Below are 24,677 nucleotides of genomic sequence, written 5' to 3' on the forward strand. Positions count from 1 at the left end.
TACAGACCGTCGTGGCGCAACGACAAGCTTGCGAGGCAAGCTCAAGGCTGAACCTTCTCAAGCTTCGTCTAGTATTCGGTTCACGCTCAAGCTCACGAGGACGCAGATGGTTCAAGACATGCACTACAAAAAGATGCTACCGGCAGATATACAAGGTCGAGCAGATCCGAGCGTTCCCACAATTGACAAGCGCGCCTCGCCGATCAGACACTGATTTGAACCAAGTCAAGGTCAGCTATCGTGTAGTCAGATAATACACCTAAGCACGGAATGCGCTTACTTCTTGAATGCCTCGATGGCCGCGACTCGTGCTTTCGAGTGATCAACAATCGGAAGAGGGTAGCCACATTTCTTCGCCTCTGCCGCTGATGGGGCATGAATCGCTGAAAGAAAGATCACTGCCCGTCAGCACCGTGCGAAAGGTGTACCGGGAATCATTGGAAAGAGTACATTTCCCTTTGAGGTTCTTGAGCTCCGGAACCCAATGACTAGGGCACATGACGAAGAGTTGGCAAGTCGGATCTGGGGCATGTCATAACTAAACCTGAATGGACTAACCGAATGTACTCGCCGGAGGGGTCACTCTTTTCCGACTGCGAAGCAGGGTTGAATACGCGCTGACACAGTAGACAAGGTCAGCCACAAATTCTACTGGCGCATCTCTGCGCGTCGACTTACGAAGTAAGGCTGAGGATCACAACCGGTACTGGCCTGCGAGACAGTTGAAAACGAAAAGATCAGATTGATTCTCCCCTGAATGGTTCGGGGTGCTACATACACTCCATTGCCATCCACCGTTGTTTGCCTGTGACAGGAGCTCGTCAGTACATGATGCGGGAAGATTCGGCAGCCAGTAGGAAACGCACAGCCAAATCTCCATCGACCATTTTCTGCATAAAGTACTTCTCTCCCCTGCGCCAGTCAAGCAAGAGATCCTGCAGATACACGCCCAAATTCAGTTTGAGCACAGTCTGGTTCTCGGAGAAAAGGAGAGGAAACTGACCTTGGAGAGGAACATGGCGACGATCATGCGACAGCGATTGTGCATGTCTGCCAGCGAAAAGCTCGCAATCAGCTTCGATCGCACATTGCCTCGTGAAGCTAGCTTTTCGACGAAACTCACAGCCTTGCGCGTTGAGGGCCCTCATCGCCGCGTCCACGATCGGGTAGCCCGTCTTGCCCTCGGTCCAAGCTTTGAACTTCTTGTCTTCTGGGTCATCCGCCCAAGGGATGTCTTTGTATTTGAGGTTGAACGGCTGATTCATGCATACTCGGGGCCAGGCACAGAGGACCTGAGTCACTCGAACCACGGGATCAGCCGATTCTTGTCTGTCTCGTGAAGGGAAAGGAAGAGAGTCGTACGTGAATGTAAAAGTCGCACCATCCTGCACACTCCTGTACCCACATGCCCAAGCCGTCCCCGCGCTCTGTCGGCAACACTTTCGTGCCTGCGAGCTTGTACACCTCGCGGAGGCACTGTCGGCGACTGATTAGTCCTGCAGCAAGGTAAGGCCTGTCGAGACGTAACGACGTCAACGTCAAAGCGACCAAAGAGCGAAAGATGCAGGATAAGGCTCACGAGAGATGCGAAGTGCCGTCGAGATCGACCCGGTTTCTGCCAGTTGTATACTTGCCAATTTTGCTGTCCTTTTTGGGGTTCTCGGCGTCTTCAGCGCCTTCGTAAAGTGGCGCTTCATGAAACACCTGTTCTCGATGTTTCGTCTTGAGGAATCGCTTGAGGACAGAGTTGACGGCATCGCCAATGGGCCAGATCTTGTTCATCGTCTCGTGGTCTTCCTTGCTCAATTCAAACTCCTCAATCTCGGTCGGAATCTCGTGCGAGAAGAAATCCTTGAGAATAGTATGTTTGCGTGCAGAGGGGTCGTTCGACTCGACATCGGCGTTGTTTTCGCCAATATGCGAGAGCAAGTCAGAATTGACCTGCTCGGCCCAATTGCGGAAGAACGGTGAGAACACTGCGTAAGGTTTCCCTTGCTGCAATAGTCGCGTCGAGATTAGTACCTTATCATCGGGAGGTACCGCTTTTGATCTCTCACCTTTGTCACAACTTTGCCCGGTGCTACAACGCAGAGATCCATCAAAAATTCTGCCTTGCCAGCGAAACCGTTGCCGCTCTTTCTCGCCTCCTTGACCAGCTTGACGATTTCCGTATCCCGTCTCAGCTCATCTACCTCGTATTCGATGTTGGAAAAGATCCCGGCAGCGTTCCACTCTGCGAGCTTCTTGCACAGGAGACTTGGAATCTCCTTGCGCTTGTCATGGCTGAACGTGAAGAGCGGGACGTCGTGTTTCGCGAATTCGCCCTGGAGGTACTTGAGCTGACGCAGTTGAAAGTCAATTCGACGGGGTGATCGATCGTGAGCTTTGTAGTCCTCGGGCGAGAAGATGTGGAGCACTGCGAGAGGCAGGTCATGCTTCTGAGCAAAGGCCGAAGCGTGCGAGAGTGCCGTGTTGTCCTTGATACGCAAGTCCTTGTTCCTTTTATTTTGGATCACAATCGCAACATTGTCAGTATCCTCAGCTTCCTTGCAGAGACGTCAAATGAAAGACTGACCGCATCCAGTACACGACGATGCCATCCTTTGCAGGTTTCGCATCCTTCGTATCCGTTTTCGATAAGTCCCGGATCGCGTCGTACAGTTTTGCGAGTGGAGTTTCTTCCATGAGGTCGGGCAAGACGCCAATATCGTCTCTCTCGTCCCGGAACGGTTTCTTCAAATCGACAGCTTCCCCTTCGTCTGCTGAACCCGATTCCTCCTCCTCCTCTTCTTTCTTGACCGGAGAAGTCGATTTGCGCGATCGCTTGGCAGGAGTTTTCGACTCGCTCGATGGAGTCTTGCGTTTGGCGGCAGCAGCCATGTTCGACGTCGATCTCGAAGGGGAGGAGCTAAGATTCGAAGGAGGAAGGCCGAAGAAAGCGTTGAGATTGGTTTGTTTCGCCACGGTGAAGGCTAGTGACAAAGGTCGGTAGGTCCGAGCGACACGCAGAGTACGTAGGAGAATGGTGGGCGGTCCTGTTGGTAAGTAGGACGAATGTGGAGAGGACTGAAAAACCAGGGTTGATTGAATTTCGATGACGCAGCTACATACTTATTGTTGATTTAGCATAGCCTCCCTCGATCGAAATCACGTGCGGTCGATCGGTCAACTCGTCCAACCTAATTACAGAGGAAAAGCGCTCAAGGATGTGTTTCCCGTACATAGAACAGCAACGCTGGGCAGAAGAAAGGGCAGGTTGCATAGACAGGCGTCGGAAGCAAAAAGTATCTGATGTCTGTGAGATTCGAACTCACGCCCTTTCGGACTAGCGGGTTACTCTTGCGAGTCCACCTTAAGCTAGCGCCTTAGACCGCTCGGCCAAAACACCTTTGCTCGTGAAGATCGTAATAAAACTACAATTATATACAGCTTTGGTAGCGAAGGGCGTCGAATCTTTGGTGATGAACACGAAAACGAAAGGTTTCACGTTGGTCTAAGTCGACAACGCGTAGCGCAGATCACGCTCCGAAACTGTAGTAAGGGGATCTCTTTTACAGCGGCACTACCCCCAAAGACAAAAAAACAACGCAACTCCTCATATCGAAGGGAGAAACAAACATCAAAGTAAGGAAAGAGAGGAAAAAGGGTGCGAGATTCGAAACCTAAACGACCTCGTACTTGTCGACCGCGAGGAGAGAGTCGACCGAGAAGTCGACGGGTTCGTTGCCAGCAGCAGGGTTCAGCACCGACAGTACCTGCGAATTATAACGAGATTCACGAGTCAGCGAGGGACCGGAGAATGGAGGAAGAGAGTAGCAACTAACGTCGACACCGCAGATACCGCGTTGCGAGACGAAATCGATCGAGACTGGGAAACACGCGTCGGCATCGTCTCCCGCACACTCGAATTCCATACTTCCGCTACTTGTGCCCGCCGCTTCGCTCACTTCGTCGATCGTCCATTCGAGTCGACTCGTCATGGGATTGAGCGTGTATTCACCATGCGCCGGCGGGTCCGTGATCGAAGGTTCTGCACCTGCCGGTAGCGGGATCGAGATGACGACATTGTGGAGCGACAGCGACGGGTTCTCGAGCTCGTATTCGAGGTTGACGGTGAGATTGCCAGAGTCGGCAGAGGGCCAACAGTTGACTGTGATAGATAGACTTGCAAATATGAGAATCCCCTTCCTCCCACGAGGAGACAGCGAAGCCAAGATTGAGACTCACTTGAGAGAGGTACGACGCTCTCGTCTGTTCCGGTCATTCGCCATTTGAGTACACCGAGCCCTTGTCCGACCGGGAATCCCTTCTTGCCTTCCTTGAGCTTGATTTCGCCCTTTTGCGCCCATACCGCCTTGTCAACGTTCGGGTGAGTTTTGAACTGCAGGTCGTTCTTGCCTCCTGCCGAGGCCGGCGGCGGCAATTTGACCAGGATCGTCGAAAATTGCGGGTCCGAGATCCGCAGGTCGAGGTCACCTTTGAGCGAGAGAGAGTCGATGCCACCATCGCGGTTCAGGGCCAACGAGAGCGCTTCTCGCACGACCAGGTGCACACTGAACAATGGTCCTCGAAATCAATTTCGGCACCTGTTTCTGTCCATTCCTCGGTCGCAAGAATCGAGAGAAAACTTACGCTGCCTGTTCGACCTCTCCAAACGGATTTGCGTCTTTCGCAGGTGCAGTCGGAGTTGCCGGCTGCGAAGCATAAGATTGTTGCAGTTGATGCTGGTGCTGTTCGGCTTCTTGTTGTTGTTGAATCTGGTGACTCAGAAGCGGCATGTCGTCTCCAACGTCGAGCCCTCCGAGAGCCGCTGCGAGCTCGTCGTCCTTTTTGCGACCCTTGGCAGCACCAAGTTGCATTCCCTTTGATTTGAAGGGTTTCGACGATGGCACCGGAGGTTCGCGGTCGTACGGGTTCGACGAGGACGCACCCGGTCCGCCAGGGTACGAAGAACCGTTGTGGTTGTTGTTTTGCTGCTGGTACGAAGGTTGCGAGTAGGGCGAAGGTGCCGAAGGGTTCGCGTAAGGGTTCTGTCCCCGCCGCGTCATTTCCCGTCGCTGGTTCTCGAGCTGCTTCGCGCGTCGCTTCAATTCCTCCTTGGCCTCGTGCTCCTTGTTCTGCACGAGCGAGCGAGGGAAGAAAAAGGTTGTGTGAGTGAGCTCATTACGAGAGAAATTGGAATCTCGCTACTGACCCTCGCGATGATTTCTTGAATCTTTTCTTCGTGACTCTCCATCTCGAGCACGTTGCGAACCTGTCCGAGGTTGACGTTCTCTCTCCAGCCCATGCTGATGACCTCGTCCCACGCCGAGAGGATCTCAAAGTTGACCCGCATGACGTCGAGTTCGCCAATCGCGCCACCACGGCCACCACTGCCGAGTTCAGTCGCGATGCGGGTGATGAGCGACAAGGTCGAGAGGTCGAGCAGGATGTTGGATTGAGTGTTGGTGATCAGGAGGACGTAGAGGTCTTCGAGTGGGGTGTACACGAAGCGAACTCCGGAGGACTCGACGACCGTGTGCTCCGAAGTCGGCGAGACTAGACGCGGGAATGACGCGAGGAGCGATTCGAGGCGTGGTCGAGGCAGGCCGACAAACTGGCGCGAGAGCAGCGCTGCAAGTCGACGACAGGAGAACGGCCCATGGGCGGATCAGTTTCCCTATTCTGCTGCTCGCATGCTCAGACTGTGACAGGACCCAGCAGGGGACAGCGGTGCAGGTCTGCTGCGCGCGGGTTTCGGATCGGATAGCACGGCGAGGCGGGACTCACGCTTGCCGCTTTTTGTGACGATACTCGCCGCGAGCACAACCTGTCGAGAATACGTCGCGTCGTACACAGATTCATGAAGCAGGACGAGACGAAGGGCGAGAGCGGGCGTCGATTGGCGCAAGTACGTGGAGTTGATCCATCACAGTCGGGTTGGGGGGAAACACAAGGGGTCGGCAGGGACCAAGACATCAGCATTCGGTTCTGCGTAGAGCTCCAAAGCGGCACGTACCATTCTAAGTGCGAGAGAGGGATGAGTGACGAGGTCGAAGATCTGGAGACGTCTCGACATCCGGGCACTCTCTCCCCTCTCCCTCTCTCACTCTACCTCAAGCGGTACTCTGCTACTTATCGAGCGCGTCGGCACAGATACTGCTCGATAGATCGACAGCGCCCCGGGAATTCCTGCTGCTTCGCTTAACCAGCACGCTCGCCCGTCGCCAGTTCAAGCTGACATCCGCTAACCTCCGCACGGCGCTCGAAAGTGGACTTTGGGGCCGTTGTCATTGCTTGTTAAAGCTTCTCGCCGGTTCTGCTTGGAGACTATCCTCCTATTGCGCGAAGACGGGCTACTACGTTTTACTTATCTGTCTTACTAGTCCAGTCCAGGCGACTATCGCGGCTCTTGTTCTTCGTCTGCGAGCGGGTATCGTTCCACTCTTCAGCTCGGAAGGCTGGTTCAACGAGCTTCGGTTGGTCCGGCGCTAGTCTAGGCGGATTTCGTTTCACGCTCGAATCATCCATCCATTTGAGCATTCCTCACCCGACAACGGGCATTGTTGCTTCCCGGGATCTATCTACCCCAGCAGTGCGTGATCGTCTACCTTTCGATGTTGCCCCGGCGCCGGGATGTTGAAGAGACCGGTGGAACGGCCATGCATCTCCATGCTTAGTTCTTGCAGTCCTCTCGATTGTCCCTGACCTTTGTAAGCTCGTCGTCGACCATAAGTACTCATTGAAAGAACCTCAAAGTGCATGTGCTGCTCTTCTCCTGCGTGAGGGTCACAGCTCGACTTGTGTGCCGCTTCATAAGCGAGAGCGCACGGACACGCTCGGACATTTCGATCGACTGTCGTCGACAAGATCATCCATAAGGGAAACCAGGAGCATGGCTGCGGCGCGTCGGTTCTGGTTATCCAGTCTGGGCCCAAATGCGCACGCGCTAGACGCGAAAGGTCTACCCCCTTAGCATATTGAACCGAATGAAATGCAAGCACGACGCGTCTCTGTTTCGTCCTTCAACTCTCTCAACTGTGCATCGTCTCGGCTCCGAGACGCTCTCGACTTCGACCGAGCAATAGGTTTGGCCCGAACCTAGCTGGAGCCCACAAAAAGGTGAGCGATCGGTTCAAACTCGAGCTGCGCGCGCGAATCGGGGGAATTCAGATGCAGCTCGTAGTTCTCCTCCCTGCCGTCGGTTCGCTGATTTCGCCTCTTCGTCCTCTCTACGCGACCGCTCTCACTCGCCAGCCAGACGAGCGTCACGTGTCTCGACTCTAGTCCGCGTCCCCTTTCTTCGCGCGAGGGTTTGCCCTGTTGGCTCCCCCGATCCTTCGTGTCTCTCGCTCCGTCCCCTCGCTCCACTCATTCAACTTGTCAGCTCGACGCGTCAAATCCTCTCTACTCACTCTAGAAGGCGACTCACCACAAATCCGACACTTGCAACTCAACAAACGCGCTCGCCGAGTCGCGACTTCGCCTCGAGGAAACGCTACCCACGCTGCACACGCCTCACTCGGCCTTGATTGCGCGCTGTTCTTGGGACACCAGCACTCGCTTGAACCTCGCCTATTACAGGGTGAGTCGACTGGTCCGAATAGCTTGCAGGTCACTGGCGAAGGGGACGCGATGCATGTTCACAGATGAGTTTCAGAGGGGGTACGTGGGGACGCCCGCATTCGAGCGTCCCATGGACGTCGATGGGTATGGTCCCAGACGAAGCCGCAAAACCTCCGATACCGAGCTGGGCGCTTCGCACGCGTCGATGGAGCCTCATCGACCATCGCGGCACCGGGTACTCCGAATTGCGTCTCGCATAAAGATCGCATCGTGCGGTTCGTCTTCGGACGGTGTGGCTTGACAGGAACCCGTCTACGCAGCTGCTCGCACCCTCCATGGCACGCACGAAGCCACCGCTTGTTTACTAACTAGCATCTCTCGGTCCTTTCTCCGCTTGCCCGCGACAGCTCTCGCGCCTCGTCGACCATGGCAACTCCGTCGCACGCGTTCCCGTACTCTCCGACCCCCCAGTCGCCGTCGACACAGCTTCCAGACGAACCGATCTCGCCGACGACGCCGGACGATCGCAGGAAACGTCCTTCGACTCGGACTGATGACCCTCAATCTCGCTACCCGTCTCCTCCCGCCCAAGCTTACCCGACGTCGTCAACCTCAGGGCATCGCTCGCGACCGTCGTACGATCCGAGTCTGATCATCCCTCCGTTCAACCCGAACAAGCGCAGGTCTACTGGCAACAGTAGCGCGTCTACCCCTGCGTCGGCCGCGCCGAGCCGTCGCAACTCGCAATCGCAAAATTACGACACGAAACACAGCTTGCCTTCGCCACCTCTTCAGACTCATGCTCATGCCCACGCGCACCGACCCGTCTCGGTTTCGGCAATCCCGGCAGTCCCGGTAATTCCGCCTTTCCATGCTGTAGCTCAACAGCAGCAGCAGCAGCATCCGTTCCCGAGTGCTCCTTTGCAACAAGCACAGCATCAGCAGTACTTCCCGTCCCCGGTCGTCGCACAGGGACAGGGCGCGAGCGTGTCGTCGAGATCTCGCCAATCGGTCGGATACCTGCCTACGGGCGCGTCGCTCGCCGGGCAGGGACCGTACCCGCATCTGTACAACCCACACCCGATGCCGCGTCAGAAGATCTACTTTGGGCCGTACATTCTGTTGCAGACGCTCGGCGAGGGCGAGTTTGGCAAGGTCAAGCTCGGAGTGCATGGGGAAAGGTGGGGGGAAGACGTCGCGATCAAGTTGATCAAGCGAGGCAACGTCGACACGGCTCAGCGCGGCGAGAAGGTCAGGCGAGAAATCGAAGTGCTCAAGGTACGTTTCCCGTATAAAGGTTCTTTTGCGAGAAGGCCTCTTTTTTCATGACGACTAACGAGATTCGACACTTGCAATAGATGGTACGACACCCAAACATCGTGCGTCTGTACGACGTGATCGAGACGGAGAAATATATCGGAATCGTGCTCGAATACGCCTCAGGTGAGTATTTCCTGGCATTCAAGACAAAACTGTTCGAGTCGTTGATAGATCGCTCTCTTCCTTCTACAAGGTGGTGAACTATTCGACCACATCCTCGCCCATCGTTACCTCAAGGAACGAGACGCGTCGAGACTGTTCGCTCAACTAATCTCCGGTGTTTCTTACCTGCACCGCAAGGGAGTCGTTCACCGCGATCTCAAACTCGAGAATCTCTTACTCGATCGCAATCGCAACGTCATCATCACGGACTTTGGGTTCGCGAACCGGTTCAACGATGCCAAGAAGGACCTCATGGCGACGTCGTGTGGATCTCCTTGCTACGCTGCACCCGAGCTCGTCGTGCAAGATGGACGATACATTGGTACCGCAGTCGATGTGTGGTCGTGCGGAGTCATCTTGTACGCGATGCTCGCAGGGTACCTGCCGTACGACGACGACCCCGCGAACCCAGAAGGCGACAACATCAATTTGCTCTACAAATACATCCTCAACACTCCGCTCGTGTTCCCCGAATGGATCACGGACGAACCGCGCGAATTGCTGCTGTGTATGCTCGTCGCCGATCCTGATCAACGTTACACGATCGAGGAGGTCACGCGGCACTCATGGCTGCGCAAGTACGCATCAGCATTTGACAAGACGGTCGAGGAACTCGAGTATCAAGCGCAAGAGATGGAAATGGCGAAACGCCAAGCGCTTGAGATCCAACGTCAGTGGCTCGTGCAGCAACAACAAGCGCAGCAACTCGCGGCGCAAGGATTCGCTCCGGCCATGTCTCGCAGTCAGACTTCGACGAGCAACATGGGAACTTCGGTCGGAGCTCCTTCGAGCTCGGCTGCGCGACACCGCAGTGCGATGGTCACTTCTTCGACCGCGACCACACCCCTCGCTCAGCAAGGGTTCGACCAGTACACGATTGCACCTCCCACCCCAACTTCACCAGCAACGGTTCTCGAAGAAGCCATGGTTTCGCCTCGATCTCGTACGTCTTCGACGGCCTCTCGACCCATGGTCGTCGCAGACCGCTCGTCTTCTGCCAAACGGCGTTCGGGAGCGTACGTCAGCTCGTCTCCGCCCACTACCCAGGCTCAATTCGTCAAGGTCGAAGCCGATCCGTTCTCGTTCGAAACTCGCCCGTCTCCGGCCTCGACGGCGATGACTCCTTCTCTCTCGGCACCCGCCGCGTCGAGCTCGACTCCGCCTCGAGATTCGGTCATGCTCGACGCGGGATCGGCTCCAACTCGCACTCGTCGTACCAGCACGCGCGTACCACCTCCCGCACCTTCGTCGGGAGCATCGAATGTCGAAAACGCTGCCTCCGCGGCAGAATGGAGAAAGAAAGCCCATCGAGCTACAGTTCAAGTCGAGTACGACGGAGGTGCGGTTCCGTCCACACGTCGTCGCCCTACCGCTTCTCGTGAACCTTCGAGCGATATCCCGGAAGATTTCGTTCCAGTTCTCGCACCGATCGCTACTCCAATCGAGACTGTACCCGTGACTGTCGTCAAAGAAGAAGCGACAGCGCCCGAACCGAGTCTGCCAGTTCAAAGCGAGGTCGAGGTGAAGGACAACGTCACAGTACCGGCGTCGTCCGACGTCGTTGATGTCTCGACAATTCCCGACAGCGCTCCTGCCGAAGATGTTGTCATGGAGGATGCCCCTCAGGAGCAACAAACCGAGAGCGTGGTGGTTGCGCCAGGTCAGTTGAAAGCTTCAGAGATGAGATACCCCCATACGACAGAGCTAACCATTTGTTGTACCACCGTAGCGCATGTTGCTGACTCTCCTGAGACCATCACACCTACCGTCGCCGAGACATCCCGGCCGGCAACGCCTCCACTGGTACCGTTCCCAGCGCCTGCTACTACGATTCCTACCGACTCGGACGTTGCCGAGACTCCTCGCAAACGCAAGAGTTCGCGATCTCCGGCCCAGTCTTTCGCTCCGAGCGAAGCGTCCAACTTGCCTCCTCTTCCGGCTCTGCTTGCGAGTGAACCGGCTGTTGTCAACACCGAGGTCAAGTCGAACACAGGCGGTACCTCGACTCCTACGGCCGCAGCACCCAACCAGCCGCCTATCGCTCGCAAAGACTCGAATGCCTCGACGGTACAACGACCCCGAACTGGACTTCCGTCTGATCGATTCTCGATTCGTTCGTTCCTCGGAGGATCAACCACGAGTGTCGACAAGACTTCGGCAGCAGGAGAATCGAGCAAGGACGCCGTGCTGGATGAAGTCACGAATCGAAGGAAGGCGAACCGGCGTCAGAAGGCTATGAGCTTACAGCCGTTCCGCAACAGCACGAGCTCGAAAGTGCCCAAGCAGGTCAAGGCGAACATTGACAATCAGATCGCAGCGTCAAGAGAGGAGGCGACGAGGTACCGCTCGAGCACTCTCTCACCCGGTGGTCCGATGTTGCCTCCGCCGGTACCTGCTGCTTCGACCTCTCCCGCCTGGGTCCGACCGAACGGCTCGCGTTCAGCATCGGGACAGAGCAAACGTCGCTCTGCCGATCTCGAAGCGAATTGGTCCGGTTCCCAGGCGGGAGCGACCCCCTCCGGCAAGGCGAAAGCAGTCATGGATTGGTTCCGTCGTCGAGGCACGAAAGGGTACGAACGCGACCTCGCGCCGATCTCGACTGACTTTGACCGTCGCGGTCCTTCGTCGGTCGCGAGCATTCAAGAGGAACCCGAGAAGAAGGCTTTCCTTCCTCAAGTATCACCCAAATCACCCTCGCCCGTCGCTGCCGGAGTCGAGTCAAGCGCGCCAGCTGTGGTCGTCACCTCCGCTCCTGCACCATTCCCCGAATCGAACGCTTCGGCGCCGTCATCGCGGTCTGCCTCTGGCGCACAAAGTGATTGCAGTGTCGTGTCTGCTTCGACCGCAGCGACCACGGTTTCGACTTCGGGCAACTCGACGATTCAACCCAAGCCTGCTGCCGTGCTCACTCAGGTTCGACCTCCGGTGATCGTTGCCCCACAGACTCCAGTGTCGACTCAGGGACCTGCTTTCGCTGCTTCGAGGCTGCGGTTCCACCAGGGAGCTCTCGACAAGAACGCCGTGACTTACCGCTCGCCGGACGAGGTCATCCTCGAGCTCAAAACGGCCTTGTGGAACATGGGGGTTGACATGGCAATGGAGGGTGACTACAGTCAGTCCCTCGTTTTCACTTCTAGCCGACCTCGATTGCTTGTGAATGAAAGCTGACCTGACGCGGGCGATTCTGCAGAAATCAAATGTCTCCGCAAGAGTCGCAAGAAGGCTCTCGCCAACAATGCTATGCGCCCCTCACTTGCGAGTGGCAGCGCCCATTCCACCTCGTCCTCGATCGCGCCTGCTGCAGCATCCGCGCTTGATCGGCGCACGGGCCTTCCTTCCTCTCCGTCACTCCCCCAGTCGCCCTCGATGGGATTCCGCTCGCTGTTCAACCGTAGCAAGTACGCATCGGGCGGCGTGTCGCCGAGTCTGAGCAGCAGCGGTGCGACGTTTGCGTCTCCCGGATCTCCCGACCTCGACCCGCTCTCGTCGCCCATGACGACCTCGGTGTCGCAGTTTTCGATGCTTTCGCTCTCGAATACGCCCGCACTCGGTGCAGGTGCACCTGCCGTCATCGCACAACCGCTCCCAGTGTACGGGGGCGAGAAGAGTGCCGATGCCGGGGACGAAGTGCGGTTCGTGGTCGAGTTGACGCGTGTCAAGAACCTCGATCGATTGTACTGCGTCGACATCAAGAGGATGCGAGGAGGACCGTGGTCGTACAAGCACGTGTACGAGCAACTCCTGTCCTCGCTCGAACTAGGACCCGTTGTCTAGAAGTATTCCAGAGTCTCCGCCTCTCTTGGTAAGTCCCTCTTCGTCCTTTTGCCTGTCCCCGCTCTGCGCACCAGTTGCTGATGAGTAGAGGTTTACAGAGATCGTTTTACTATCATGTTAATTATTCTCTGTGCGCAAGAGCCCAGTTGTTCCCTCGATACCGTCGTCTATTCCCTCCCCTAGTTCACAACCATCGCAATCGTTTTCTCCTTATCTACAAGTCTCTCTCCACACTAGTCGTTTTGTGTCCGTGTCAGTCTCTTTTGCTCTGCGTCTACATTCACCTGTCTCTGCTTTTTCTCTCTCTCGCCTGCCGTCGCGCTCTCTCTCTGTCTGTGCATGCTAGCTTATAGCACCCTTTTCTTGTTTTAGCTCGTTCGTTGATCACCCTTTCGCAAAAATTGATTTTCTTCGATTGTGACACACCTCTGATCACTATGGTCTCGATGAGTCAGTCTTTCACAGCTGCTTTCGTTGAGCATCTTTCAAACTTGTTGTAAGTAGAGGCAGTGTCCAATGATCGTTAAGACCATGCAATGTCGTGCCAGTGAAAAAGAAAGGTCTTTGGGGAAACTAGAAACCATGGCCACAGTGTGCTCAGTACAGACAAAGTCAAATAGCGCTCTTTGTTCCCTATGTAAGCCATCGTACAATCTGCTATTGGTTCGTCTCCTAGATCATTTCGGCTGCATGCCGTTTCCTTGGGTTCTCCTTCACATCCCCAAGGGGAAGAGGTCCCAACTCGGCAATCTCTCTGCTCGAGTACATCGGCCTGAAGAGATTTTGCCAGTTGCTCTTTTTCCAATCTTCCGTCATGTTTTGCAACCTGCCCCGGGATGGTCACGAATTCTTCAGCATCGTGTGAAGAACTGACAACGAGCAAAATTGCTTACCAGTCTGCCATCTGTTGAGTTGTAGCTGGGATCCAGTCTTCAATCTTTTCCGGCCAATTCCTGAGTTTAAAAGGCTTTTTCAATGGACCGCGGAGGCCAGGATCGTCGTATTTTCCCACACGCCAGTGCTCCAAAACTTTGCGGTTCAAGCCTCGACGATCTTGTTTCTGGCAAAATCTGGCAAGCAGTTCTGGTCTGCCTTTAAAAACCGGTTTCATTGTGGGGTGATTGAGCGCAATGAGCAGACACATCAGTGATCCCCTCAGGATGTTCTTGCGGGCTCTGCCTTGGCCAGCTTTCGGAATATCCCGATTGGGATCTGGGTTTGGCTGAGAACCGACAACCTAGTCCATGCAGATTGAGCAAAGGGAAACCATTCAGCTCTCAGTCAGGGAGCCAAATGCGAGCAACAACCTTGCGGGCTTACCGTAAAAGTCCCCACAGGAAACCACGGAGGGTTCTCGGGCCGAAAGGACCACATGTACGAGAGGATGATCCACGTTCTTTGTAGCTCCGAGGAGGAATCGTAAAGCTGAATCGCCTGGAGGTAGGCTGACCAGACCTCAACCTCTAGCCGGAGGTCCTTGATCTTGTCCGCGAAGGTCGTCGTATCCTCGCCCCTAAGGAATGAATCCAAGAGATTTCGACATTTGGCCTCCGCGATCCGTACTTGCACGGCGTACGCGTCCATGAGGTTGACATGCTGGCTCTCTTTGAACGGCAGGGTGAACCCCAATCGATGCAGGTTTCGTCGCGCAGTTTGCTCCTCCTCAAGCGCGATCGCTTCAGACTCCTCCTCGCGTTGTTGTCGTTCGAGGTCTTCCGGCTCAGGACTGTCGCGGGTCTGAGCTTGTGACTGGCGTCGGCGTTGTGCTTTGGACATGCGGTTTAAGGCTCAAAGCGCACTGCCAAAGGCGCGTTCGCCAATATCGATGATGGCGCGCAACTAGGACGCGTCGCGTCCGGGGAACAGTCGCGCGTTTCTTTATCTCAATCCTCCCCCCTGCTCAACTGTCCACAAGCCACATACAAGGTTCTACGAACGCTCGAATCGCAAAAAAGGGAGTTCGAGCAAGACGTACGCAAGCAGAGGAGAACACACCGGTTCCATGTCGTTCCAGGACGAGTTCGGAGACCTCTCGATCGCCTCGACGACTCATCCTCACCAGCACCACGACAACGATCGCGACTCGACCGACCGACGACCACGAGAACGGTACTCTGTTGGAGGATTGTTGCAAGACGAAGATTTGAGTTTCGGACCGGGTCAAGATGATGATTCGTTCGGGTTCGACACGACCGAACAAGCAACAATCAAAGTCGGACCGAATCGTTCGAATGAACAAACTCGAACATCATCGATGATGACGAAACGAGACCCTAGCGCGTTCGAGTTTGGAGGTTCGATGGCTTCGTCTGCGCATACAGGTTCTGGTCCTTCTGGATCAACGACGACCCATGTACACGATGACGAGCGACAAGAGCGAGCTGGACCGGTTCCGGAAGAGCAGGAGGAGGAAGAAGATGCGACGCTCGTACCTGGATTCGAAAGTTTCTCTCCCGAAGATCAACAACGGATCAAACACCTTCAGGCGGAACGATCCGAATTGAGAGGGATGAACAGGGTTTTGCAAGGGGTCATCAAGAGTCTCAATTTGACCGAAACCAATATCAGCGTAAGTGAAAACGATCTTGGTCGTTCTCTTGGAAGCAGAAGCATTGTAACGTCTTCAAAGAGGTGCCCTACAGAAATTAGCCGCCTCAGCGAATACATCGCACGACTTGTTGGATCTGTACTCGCGGATATCGAGTCAAGCAGAACATTCGAAAGACTTGATCCTCGATCCCGAATGGAAAGGGTTGGAAGCCGTGAGCCAAATACCCTTCCTACGTATCCATACCAACCTCAGGAATCGTTCACGAATACCGAAATTGCGAGAACACAGGACGAGGAATTTTTGGCGAATCGACAACAGGCGATCGAGCGAGAACAAGAACGAATTCGAATCGAAGCTGAAGAGCAAGAGAGGCTCGAACTTGAACAAGCACGGGACGCGGAAGAACGTAAAAAGCGGGAGCAAGAAGAACTTGAACACAGGAGGAAAGTCACTAGTTCTGGAACGGGTGCGAGAGGTTCGAGTGTCAGAGGAACGAGAGGCGCTTCGACTGTTGGAGGAGCTGGTGGAAGAGGTCAGTTTCTTTTTTTCGATCTGAGAACTGCTTCGAAGAGAGCTGACGTATCAACTTGACAAAAGTGCTCGTCAGAGGAACTCGAGCGAGACCGACTACGATCTCAACTCGAGGGTCAGGCATTCAACGACCGACTGCAACTTCGAGCGCTTCCCCATCTACTTCGTCGTCATCCTTCTCGTCGGCTTCGGGGATCCCGACGTTCAATGGTGGTACTACTACCGGGAGAGGGAGTGCGCATGTGAGCGGCGTGAGAGGCGTGCGAGGGTTGAGGAGCAGAGGATCTGGGATCGGGCGGGGGAGAGGCGCGAGTACAACCTGAATTCTCCTACGTATCTCATGACGATAGTGCACCATGGAGAACAGAGTAGTTACAAGAGAGACAAAATCGAGAGGGCAGCAGTAAACACGAGTCGCACCCGGGGAAAGACAAGTATATGGAAAGAGTACAACGTGATGAACGCGGAATCGACGATCCGTACAAGGAGCGATTAGAGCGAGAAGAGAGAAGAGAAAAAAAAAGTGAGGGCGAAAGAGAGCCTATCGTCATCGCAGTTTGAGCTTGAAACCCGTCTAGCATGCACAACCTTCGCCCGAGACAAGTCCGCCTGTGGCAGATTTGAGGTCGATGCCGCCTCTACCCGCAAGTGAGTTTGCCCCGCTGGATGCGTTTACACCGCTCCGTCCTCCCGTTGCAGCAGAGTCGATCGACAATTTCTCAGCTGATAGAAACAGCGAAGAACATTAGATCAGAGTTGGGAGCTCCTGCGGGTTACTGCATACGACATACCGATAGTCTGGAAAATCTCTTTGATGCCTTGTCCCGTCTTGGCGCTAACCTCGCTCCACAACAGTCCTTCCTCTTGGGCAAACTTCTCGGCTTCTTCTCGACTGACTTGACGTTGTTCCTGCGCGAGGTCGAGTTTGTTCCCGGCGAGGTAGATCAGGATCGAAGGGTCTGCCTGTCGGTGTAGCTCTGCGATCCAAGATCGAGCTTTCTCGAGCGAAGCCTGGGAACAGCCGAGGCGTTTGCGTCAGAACAAGAGAGAGGGACAAGTAGATATAGCCCTTGCTGGAACTGACCGAGGACGTGATGTCGTACACGACGACGGCCGCATGCGACGAGCGGTAGTACATGGGTGCGAGACTCTTGTATCTCTCTTGCCCTGCCGTGTCCCATAGCTACAACACAACGTACAGGTGAGTGCTCAAGACGCCAAGTCAAGCAAGCAATGCGCGAGCAGGGGCCCGCCGGGAGAGGCGAGGAAGGAGCGTACCTCGAACTTGATAAAGTTGTTGTCTTTGTTGCGTTGTACGGTCTGGGTCAAGAACGCAGCTCCGATCGTCGACTCGCGGTAGTCGTCGAACTGGCCTTTGACGAATTGCAAGACGAGCGAACTCTTGCCGACTGCCGACTCGCCGAGCAGGACCAACTTGCGAGAAGAGGTCGTCGGGGTCGCTCCTACGTTTGCCGCCATTCTATTCTGTTTGCAGGTGAAGTGCTTCGAGAGCGGTTGAGAAAGAGAGGAGAGAGCGTGCGCGAGTGTTTGATGCGAGGAGGCGGTGGCAGATCAATAGTCTGGGGTAGCGCGACTTGGAAACGAGCAGGCTAGTCTGGACGAGTCGATTGGAGCTGCAGAGATCCTATCGCGCCGAGGAAAGGTTGATTGAGCGGTCTAGTGCGGGATGAAAGCCAGTCAACCTGACGCCCGGAACGCAGCGTCACTCGCTCGATCGACGGATCATTCTCTCTGGTATATTTTGCAACCGTGTTCATCGGTACGCCATAAATCTCATACTTCATCAGGTGTTACAGCTTTTCCCGGAAGAAATTGACTAGGTGGGACAGGTCGAGAGTTCGGAGAGATCTCCTTTGATACGCCAGGCGCCTCGTCTACCACGCATCGCTACTTCGGGCGACATGTCGTACAATCCTTTCGGCAGCACCCCGAGTGATATGGGTGGCTACGCGCAGCCGCCCGCGGGGGGCTACATGGCGGGCGGTCCTCCCGTTGGTCCTCCGATCGGTCACTTCAACCCTCACGCCGCCCACGCACAGGCGCCACCAGCTGGAGTAGCACCTACTTATGAACGCTACCCACCGCCTCCGCCTCGAGTTGACGATTACCAGCAACAACAGCAGCAGCAGCGCGGTAGGAACGGATTCTCTCCGCCTCGAGGTCCACAAACCTACCCGAGACAGGCTCGCCGAAGGTCGGCCAGTCCATCGTATGACCGCGGAGGAGGCTACAGAGAGCGCGACGACGCCGGTGGTGCGTACGATGGTGGCCACCACCGAGGTCGAGGAGGAGGATACGCAGCTCGAGGTGCCGGACGAGGTCGCGGACGTGGAGGCTACAACGCAGGAATCGAAGACAGAACAGGTGAGCCACGTTTGAATGTTTTCCATCCGCAACCCTGTCACGTCGCAAATCGGTCCGGATATGCAATTCTCTCCCGTGCTACATCTCCTATGGTTCGAGGGTGCGGATCAACCGCACTCGACGGGAAGGGCTCAATGCAGACGCGCGTTGGGTACACAGCAGGACACTAGCGCGAGTGAGGGAAGAACACGGCCTTGCGTGGAGCGCAAAGCCGAAAAGATCGTCAGCGAAGAGCTGCCTCGACCCAAGGGGGCCAAGCGAACCTGAGAAACGCTAGGGATCTCGGCCTGGGAAAACATCGACGAGCGAGCGTACAGTCAACGCAGTCAACTGCAGCGGGAAGAGGAGAAGCGCATCCGATCAGCGTTTACACGAGCGAAGCCAGACCTTCTCGTCGAAAAGTCGAGCGCAAATCGAAGCGTTGTATGGACTTGCTCGCGAACGCACTGAGCCATGTCGCACCCGCCGCGTCACTCGGATCTTACAAGTTCTCCCTTTGCGCGACAGCGCGAGCTTACAGTGGCTTACGCGAACTGTTTCTTTCTTTCTCTCCCTTTCTCTACCTCCCTCTGCCCTCTTGCGCCCGAATTACGACGATCCAAAACGCGTCCAATGATCCCGTCATCGCTGTCCGTGGGAACCAAAACAACGATTCTCCTTGCGTGCCCGATGCGTCTGCGCCGTGAACCAGGTCCCTATGGCCGACGCTCGCACGACCGACACGACGAGTATGATGGCATGTCGTTGAACCAGATGCACGAAGATCGTGCCCAACGCGAGAGGCCGGGCAGAACGCTCTTTGTCCGCAACCTCAAAGTAATGACCTCTCTTTTTCCTCCTGCGGCGACCGACTCCCGCTCACGTGATTTTTCCGGCCGTTCTCTTTCGGGCCGCGCCGCTCTCACAGTTTGGAGTCACACCAGATCAAGTGCGAGACACGTTCGCTGCGATTGGCGACATCAAAACTTTTTTCGATCTCGTCGAGAAACGCGCTATGGCCTTCATCACCTATGTGAGCATGCCTCAAGGCTCTGCAGGGTCGAGAAGCATACAGCGCAGAGACCCACGCTTGGTTGAACTTTACAGTACGATGCACGAGCTGCGCTCATGGCGAAAGACCGTCTGCACGACTCGATGCTGGCGGGTAGACCCGTATGTCGTTCGTTCCCCGCGCTCTTGCGTCGCCAACTAAGCATTCATGAGGCTTCTCAGATGGATGTACACTTCTCGCTGCCACGAGACCAGGATCTGTCCCAAGAGTGCGACCGTGACAAAGGACAGGCGAGTCTTTCTAGCAGCTTAGGTCTGCCCAACAGCTCTCGCATGCTCACGCGTCAAACTCCTTATCACCAGGGTACTTTGTCTCTCGTCATCCTGCCCTTTGTTGGGGCCCGGATCAATCAAGCTCTACCTCCGCCGACCGATGCCGAGGTGTACGAACGCTTCGCTCCGTTCGGTGACCTCAAGTCCGTCTTCCCGGCGTTCAAGCGTCAAGAGATGCGATATGTTGAATATTTCGACTCGCGGGGGACGTGCTTGGCGTTTGACAAAGTCAATGGTACGCGAATGGCAGGAGGAATCGCAGACCTGAGGTTCGTCTGGGATAAGTACCCGATGTGAGTATTTTCAGCACCTGCCACTCGCGAAAAGTCTCAGAAAAGGTGGCTGAACAGAATTGCGCTGTTGATCAGGGATCCCTCGAAACCTCCTCCTCGTTCCAGCAACCAGAACAACAACTTTGAAGGTTCTCGATATGGAGACAATCGGAGTCAGCGGGAGGGTCCTCCTCCGCAACCTTCATACGGAAGCGAACGCGATCGCTATGGACCCCCTCCGTCGGTTGGAGGCTACAATGATCGACCTCCTCCACCTCAGCCACCTTCGGGCTATGGCACTCCACCTCCGATGCCTACTGGTCCTCCCGCATATGGCAATTATCCCGGCCCGCCCGCACCTGCTTCAGGCTACGGAGGACCGCCGCCAAGCGGTCCCTACGGCAACATGTCTCCGCCACAGCCTTCTGCTTACGGTAACAACAACAACCGAGCACCTCTACCTCCTGGCCCTCCCGGCGCATCTCCGTACCAGGACCACTACAATCAACATGGAGGAACTCCCATGCCGCCTCCCCTTGCGCAATCGCCCATCGTGCCTGCTCCACCCGCTCCTCCTGCCCAGAACCCCGGTCACGGAGTCGAACAAGCCAAGAAAATGCAACAGTTGCTCGCGAACCTCATGTCTTCGAACCCGAACGCCCTATCCGGCGTCGCGATCCCGCCACCACCTCCACCACAGCATGAACCTCAACCGGTCGATCCGAGATCTTCTCTCCAATCCCCAGGTTCCGATTCAGTTCCTGGAGGCAATTCGACGCCTTTGCCTGCAGCCGTTAGCTCTTTGCTAGCACAAGCGGGAGTACCGCCATCTCCTTCGACCCCGACAGTGTCACAATCTTCTCTTGGAACCGCTCCTTCAGAAATCGCGAACCCACCTCCTGCGCAGGAACAAGTTGGGAACGGTCAAGTTCAAGCGTTGTTGGCTCTACTTGTGAGTTTTTTCCTCGCCTTCTCTCCTTCCCCAGTCCGATTGATTCGAACAGTGAACATGGCTAATTGTTCCGCAACATGGCGGGAAAAATGGATCAGGCTCAGCAGAACGCTCAGGCTCATCAAGGATGAAAGGGTCATACGAGATCGTAACATGCAGTCAATGTACAAAGTACGAAAGGGTGTTCTCAAAATGATCGTTGTTAACTGCCAGATTTTGAGAAATGCTACATCATGTTCAAAGCACATCTCTCGGAATCACGTACATCATCAGAATCAATCTGCCCACGTCCACACAGACACAAGGCGACGCAGGGCAAAAAGGACTCCTCGCATGCCATAGGTGGAAAAAGATATTTGATGTCTGTGAGATTCGAACTCACGCCCTTTCGGACTAGCGGGTTACTCTTGCGAGTTCACCTTAAGCTAGCGCCTTAGACCGCTCGGCCAAAACACCGTTATTTGATGGGAGGTGCACGCAATCTGACGTACAGTATTTACTGTTGCATAGCCCTCGATATTTCACAATGCTAGAGGAGGTTACGTTATGCAAAGAGTCGAGCGTAGTGCAGCTATTGATCCTTGGCCTTGTGAGCATCAAGCTCTTGTCGCATCGCCGCAAGTTCCTTCTTGAGCTCCTTGACCTGAGAAGCACGAGAGGAGGATTCAACATGAGCACCATTTTCGTAAAAGATCAAGGAAAAAAGTTGCCGAGAGAAGCAACTTCTTACCTGCCACAAGATTTCTCCACTGACGCTCCTCGTGAGCGATGGCATCTTTTTCTTGAGTTCGTCAAACTTGACTTTGCAGATTTCCTTGCCTTCTTCCTCGACGTCGCCACAGTCATCGGCTTGACCATCATTGTTCTCACCGTTCCAGGGTTCAGGGTTCTCCTCACATTCTTGGTACTCGTCGGGTTCCTCGAGGAGCGAATAGAATTCTTCACGGCGTCCTTTATCGAAACGAGATTCAAACAGCGCAATGACGCAGCTATGAGACCCACAGAATCTGTCAAGTACTACGCCTCGAGATTGAATAGGCAAAAAGAGACGCTCACAGAGGGATGCAGAACAGGACGCCCATAATCCAGCGGTTCAACTTGGCGTATGTCTTGCGGGACAGGACCCATTCGAGAGGCAGAATGAACAACTCGACCAAGCTGTGCAAACATGGTCGGTGAGCCAACACCCTTGGCAAGTGATTCGTCAATAAGAACCTACTTGAAAGGCGCAGGATAGACATAGCTGCAAAGATACACGACATGTGAGCTCAACAGAGTTTAGCTGCTTTGTCAGAGGAGCAACCTACGTGTCAGGGGCGCGGATGCTCGAGATGGTTTTGCCGGCAAAGAAGGCCAAGAAAGTAGGCTCGCTCTCGTCTGCAAGACAGAGCATGAAATGTCAAGACGAGCCGCATATGGGTAAGAACCGAAACCTGCTTACCGACACATTCTTGGTAGCTGTCGATGGTCAGCATGGGTCAGCCAGGAATACCGTTATCGCATTGATCGCTGGAATATTGCTCACGCGGAACCAAACAGTGCGATCAAGACATTTAGGAGAATGACAATACAGGTGGTCGACCAGACGTAGTCTGAATAGGTCGAGAATGCTCGTGTCAGTCAATACGAACCTCGTGCGGGTACGAGCTTGACGTACAGAGGATCATTCCAAACGGATACGAAGATGAACCTCGGTCGTATTCATCAAAGTTAGGCGAGCCTGTGCACCGCATAGAGAGTCAGCAGCTAGCAGAGAGAATCGAATGAGCCGTAGCGCGCACCGAGCAAAGCCTGGATCAGGGTATGTATCACAGCTGCGCAGAAACGTCGAGAAGAGATCAATTACGAGGTCATGTACACGGATTTGTGTACGAGGTCATGTACACGGATTTGTGAGAGTGACTCACTCTCGGTAGAGTCTCGTTTCTCGTCGGCAACGTCAAGACCCATGAGCGCCTGCCCAAATCCGATTCCGAACAAGCCGAGCAGGACGAAGAACACGGCAGACTCTTTCAACATTCTCCACGTCACGACTAGCGACAGCAAGAGAGTATCAGTTCCGAATGGGAGTGGTCTAGACTGGATGTGCGTACTTTGAAGGGTACCGAAGAATTGATAGAGATCGAAGATGGTCAAAACCTTGGCCCAGACCAAGGGCGACGCGCACGAGAGGAATTCTGGTTGGACAATCAGGTAAGCTGTCTTCGCGAACTTGCCTTATTCCGAGATCTCGGCTCACGGAAAGACAGCATCCGGAACTGGTCCGAGCGCTCAGTGGAGTCTGTGCCCCAGTCAGCGCAGCGATACGCGAAGGCGACAATCGAGAGAGCGTAGATCATGTAGTTGACGACTGCGAGCATGTGCAGCAGCGTGATCAGTATGACATGTGCTGCGGACAAGCTAGACTCTCCGTACTCACTCTGCCAGAAGCCGATGCATGCCCACCACCCGATCTTGTAGATCTACAGAGGCACAGAAGAGAAGACGTCAGTCCTTTGTGGCCTTGAGAGCGGTTCAGTTAGCATACCTTGACGAGGTCCTCCACGACGTAACCGAGCAACTGAACATAGAGAACAACGTCTTCGATTCCGAAGCCTCGATCGGGCGTTTGGATCGCAACCGTGTAGGCCGCAATGAAGATGAGCCAGAGCCAGATGCGGAAGTAGAACTGCAACCGGGACAAACAGAAGATGAGGAGAGAAAACGAGAACTCGGGCGAGGACAGGCTCACCTGATAACGAGGAACACCGATCCTGTTCGCATTGTAGCACGATGAGAAACCTGCAGCATCTTCGGGATCCTTGTACTGCCCGGGTCAAATTGGTCGGTCAGCAAGGTCTCGACAACACGGTTAAGATAATCGGCAGAAACGTACGAGCTGATACTCGATGTTGCCCGAATCGTCATTGTTCTGAACGAGTAGCCCTTTCCAGAGTGCAAAAACACAGCGTTGTGCCTCGTTCGAAGACAGGAAAAAGATTGCGTGCTGATCGAGTGCGGTCTCGAGAGCTGGACGAGGCTCGAACCGCATCAGATTGCAATCCTTCTGATCTTCTCGCCGAGCAGAATACATACGAAAAGAGACTGACCACTGAGGGGAAGACTCTCGTCTCCGTCGCGCTCGATGACGGTGAATCGAGCACTCAGGATCGAGTACTGGTCCTGCCGGGGAGTCTTTGCGACAATCTTGCGCGCGAGGGCTTCACACGCAAGTTTGCGGGACTCGTTCTCGTCACTGTCCGACGGGTTGATGCGCATCTGCCACGCAAAATGACGACGAGCCTGAAGGAGGGCGAACGGCAGGCAGTGTTCAAAGTCGCCCGCGATCTGCGAGAAGGCTTCAATCACATCCTTTGTGATGATGGACGAAGTGGGCGAGGTGATCTCCTCGAGATCGACCTGGATCGGGAGGAGTTCGAGGGCGAGGGCCTGGATGCGAGTGACAATGCGCGAGACGGTCTGCGGATGAAACTGGTGCTTGTGGTTCGCGAGCAGCTGTTGCTGCTGCTGCTGCATGGGCGCTTCCATATCGCGCATCTGTGCCCGGAAGCTAGGCATCGCGGTCGGATGGAGAGCAAGGGAAAGTGCATGCGTTCGCTCGGCGCTCGCGTCGCGTGCCGGCGCCGATTTTCGATGACGGTATCGCTGAGACGCTGAAAAGCCGATCGCAGGGCATTTGCCCGACCCGAGCTGACCGAGTCTTTCGGTTAAGCGAAGCACGCTCGGGGGCGACAGGCCATTGTGAAAGACCTCCTAGAAGAGAAGGGAACGAGCGTGATTCTCGTGCACGTCCACAAAATATATATGTTTGTTTTGGGCCCCCGCTCACATCAAGTAACGGTGTTTTGGCCGAGCGGTCTAA

At 55.1% G+C, this 24,677-nt stretch overlaps 8 protein-coding genes across 8 annotated transcripts; 3 read left to right on the forward strand and 5 right to left on the reverse strand.

The window, feature by feature from the left end:
* Positions 1 to 203: 203 nt before the first annotated feature.
* JCM15063_002491 (cryptochrome/photolyase family protein) lies at positions 204 to 2,880 on the reverse strand (the record flags this gene model as incomplete). Its single annotated transcript, XM_076677591.1, has 13 exons — positions 204 to 210; positions 281 to 383; positions 451 to 488; positions 559 to 617; positions 679 to 711; positions 779 to 805; positions 867 to 935; positions 1,004 to 1,050; positions 1,124 to 1,292; positions 1,363 to 1,513; positions 1,580 to 1,995; positions 2,058 to 2,499; positions 2,576 to 2,880. The coding sequence occupies 13 exons, from the start codon at positions 2,878 to 2,880 to the stop codon at positions 204 to 206; spliced, it is 1,866 nt and encodes a 621-aa protein (XP_076535289.1).
* A 782-nt stretch (positions 2,881 to 3,662) lies between these two features.
* On the reverse strand, positions 3,663 to 6,001 carry RET2 (coatomer subunit delta; the record flags this gene model as incomplete). The annotated part of the gene is made up of 6 exons (XM_076677592.1): positions 3,663 to 3,755; positions 3,825 to 4,150; positions 4,228 to 4,553; positions 4,633 to 5,117; positions 5,195 to 5,596; positions 5,999 to 6,001. 6 exons carry the CDS (start codon positions 5,999 to 6,001, stop codon positions 3,663 to 3,665), a joined length of 1,635 nt encoding a protein of 544 aa, XP_076535290.1.
* A 1,970-nt stretch (positions 6,002 to 7,971) lies between these two features.
* Positions 7,972 to 12,801, forward strand: JCM15063_002493 (uncharacterized protein; the record flags this gene model as incomplete). The annotated part of the gene is made up of 4 exons (XM_076677593.1): positions 7,972 to 8,823; positions 8,904 to 8,988; positions 9,059 to 12,139; positions 12,218 to 12,801. The coding sequence occupies 4 exons, from the start codon at positions 7,972 to 7,974 to the stop codon at positions 12,799 to 12,801; spliced, it is 4,602 nt and encodes a 1,533-aa protein (XP_076535291.1).
* Positions 12,802 to 14,257: 1,456 nt separating this feature from the next.
* JCM15063_002494 (uncharacterized protein) lies at positions 14,258 to 14,577 on the reverse strand (the record flags this gene model as incomplete). The annotated part of the gene is made up of 2 exons (XM_076677594.1): positions 14,258 to 14,314; positions 14,365 to 14,577. The coding sequence occupies 2 exons, from the start codon at positions 14,575 to 14,577 to the stop codon at positions 14,258 to 14,260; spliced, it is 270 nt and encodes an 89-aa protein (XP_076535292.1).
* A 226-nt stretch (positions 14,578 to 14,803) lies between these two features.
* Positions 14,804 to 16,206, forward strand: JCM15063_002495 (DASH complex subunit DUO1; the record flags this gene model as incomplete). The annotated part of the gene is made up of 4 exons (XM_076677595.1): positions 14,804 to 15,370; positions 15,444 to 15,563; positions 15,641 to 15,884; positions 15,950 to 16,206. 4 exons carry the CDS (start codon positions 14,804 to 14,806, stop codon positions 16,204 to 16,206), a joined length of 1,188 nt encoding a protein of 395 aa, XP_076535293.1.
* Positions 16,207 to 16,457: 251 nt separating this feature from the next.
* JCM15063_002496 (Rab family GTPase) lies at positions 16,458 to 17,362 on the reverse strand (the record flags this gene model as incomplete). Its single annotated transcript, XM_076677596.1, has 4 exons — positions 16,458 to 16,606; positions 16,675 to 16,894; positions 16,968 to 17,066; positions 17,162 to 17,362. 4 exons carry the CDS (start codon positions 17,360 to 17,362, stop codon positions 16,458 to 16,460), a joined length of 669 nt encoding a protein of 222 aa, XP_076535294.1.
* A 443-nt stretch (positions 17,363 to 17,805) lies between these two features.
* On the forward strand, positions 17,806 to 20,946 carry JCM15063_002497 (uncharacterized protein; the record flags this gene model as incomplete). Its single annotated transcript, XM_076677597.1, has 8 exons — positions 17,806 to 18,268; positions 18,960 to 19,084; positions 19,176 to 19,280; positions 19,355 to 19,420; positions 19,481 to 19,549; positions 19,622 to 19,884; positions 19,960 to 20,815; positions 20,914 to 20,946. 8 exons carry the CDS (start codon positions 17,806 to 17,808, stop codon positions 20,944 to 20,946), a joined length of 1,980 nt encoding a protein of 659 aa, XP_076535295.1.
* Positions 20,947 to 21,386: 440 nt separating this feature from the next.
* JCM15063_002498 (uncharacterized protein) lies at positions 21,387 to 24,373 on the reverse strand (the record flags this gene model as incomplete). The annotated part of the gene is made up of 17 exons (XM_076677598.1): positions 21,387 to 21,458; positions 21,546 to 21,804; positions 21,872 to 21,973; positions 22,035 to 22,058; positions 22,123 to 22,192; positions 22,257 to 22,273; positions 22,341 to 22,407; positions 22,473 to 22,535; positions 22,597 to 22,629; positions 22,723 to 22,848; positions 22,909 to 22,992; positions 23,055 to 23,165; positions 23,235 to 23,277; positions 23,343 to 23,483; positions 23,547 to 23,621; positions 23,691 to 23,824; positions 23,905 to 24,373. The coding sequence occupies 17 exons, from the start codon at positions 24,371 to 24,373 to the stop codon at positions 21,387 to 21,389; spliced, it is 1,890 nt and encodes a 629-aa protein (XP_076535296.1).
* Positions 24,374 to 24,677: the final 304 nt, after the last annotated feature.

The sequence above is a fragment of the Sporobolomyces koalae genome (assembly GCF_050403365.1).
Source record: "Sporobolomyces koalae JCM15063 DNA, S_koalae_JCM15063T_v1_ctg9, whole genome shotgun sequence".
NCBI classification, from domain to species: domain Eukaryota; kingdom Fungi; phylum Basidiomycota; class Microbotryomycetes; order Sporidiobolales; family Sporidiobolaceae; genus Sporobolomyces; species Sporobolomyces koalae.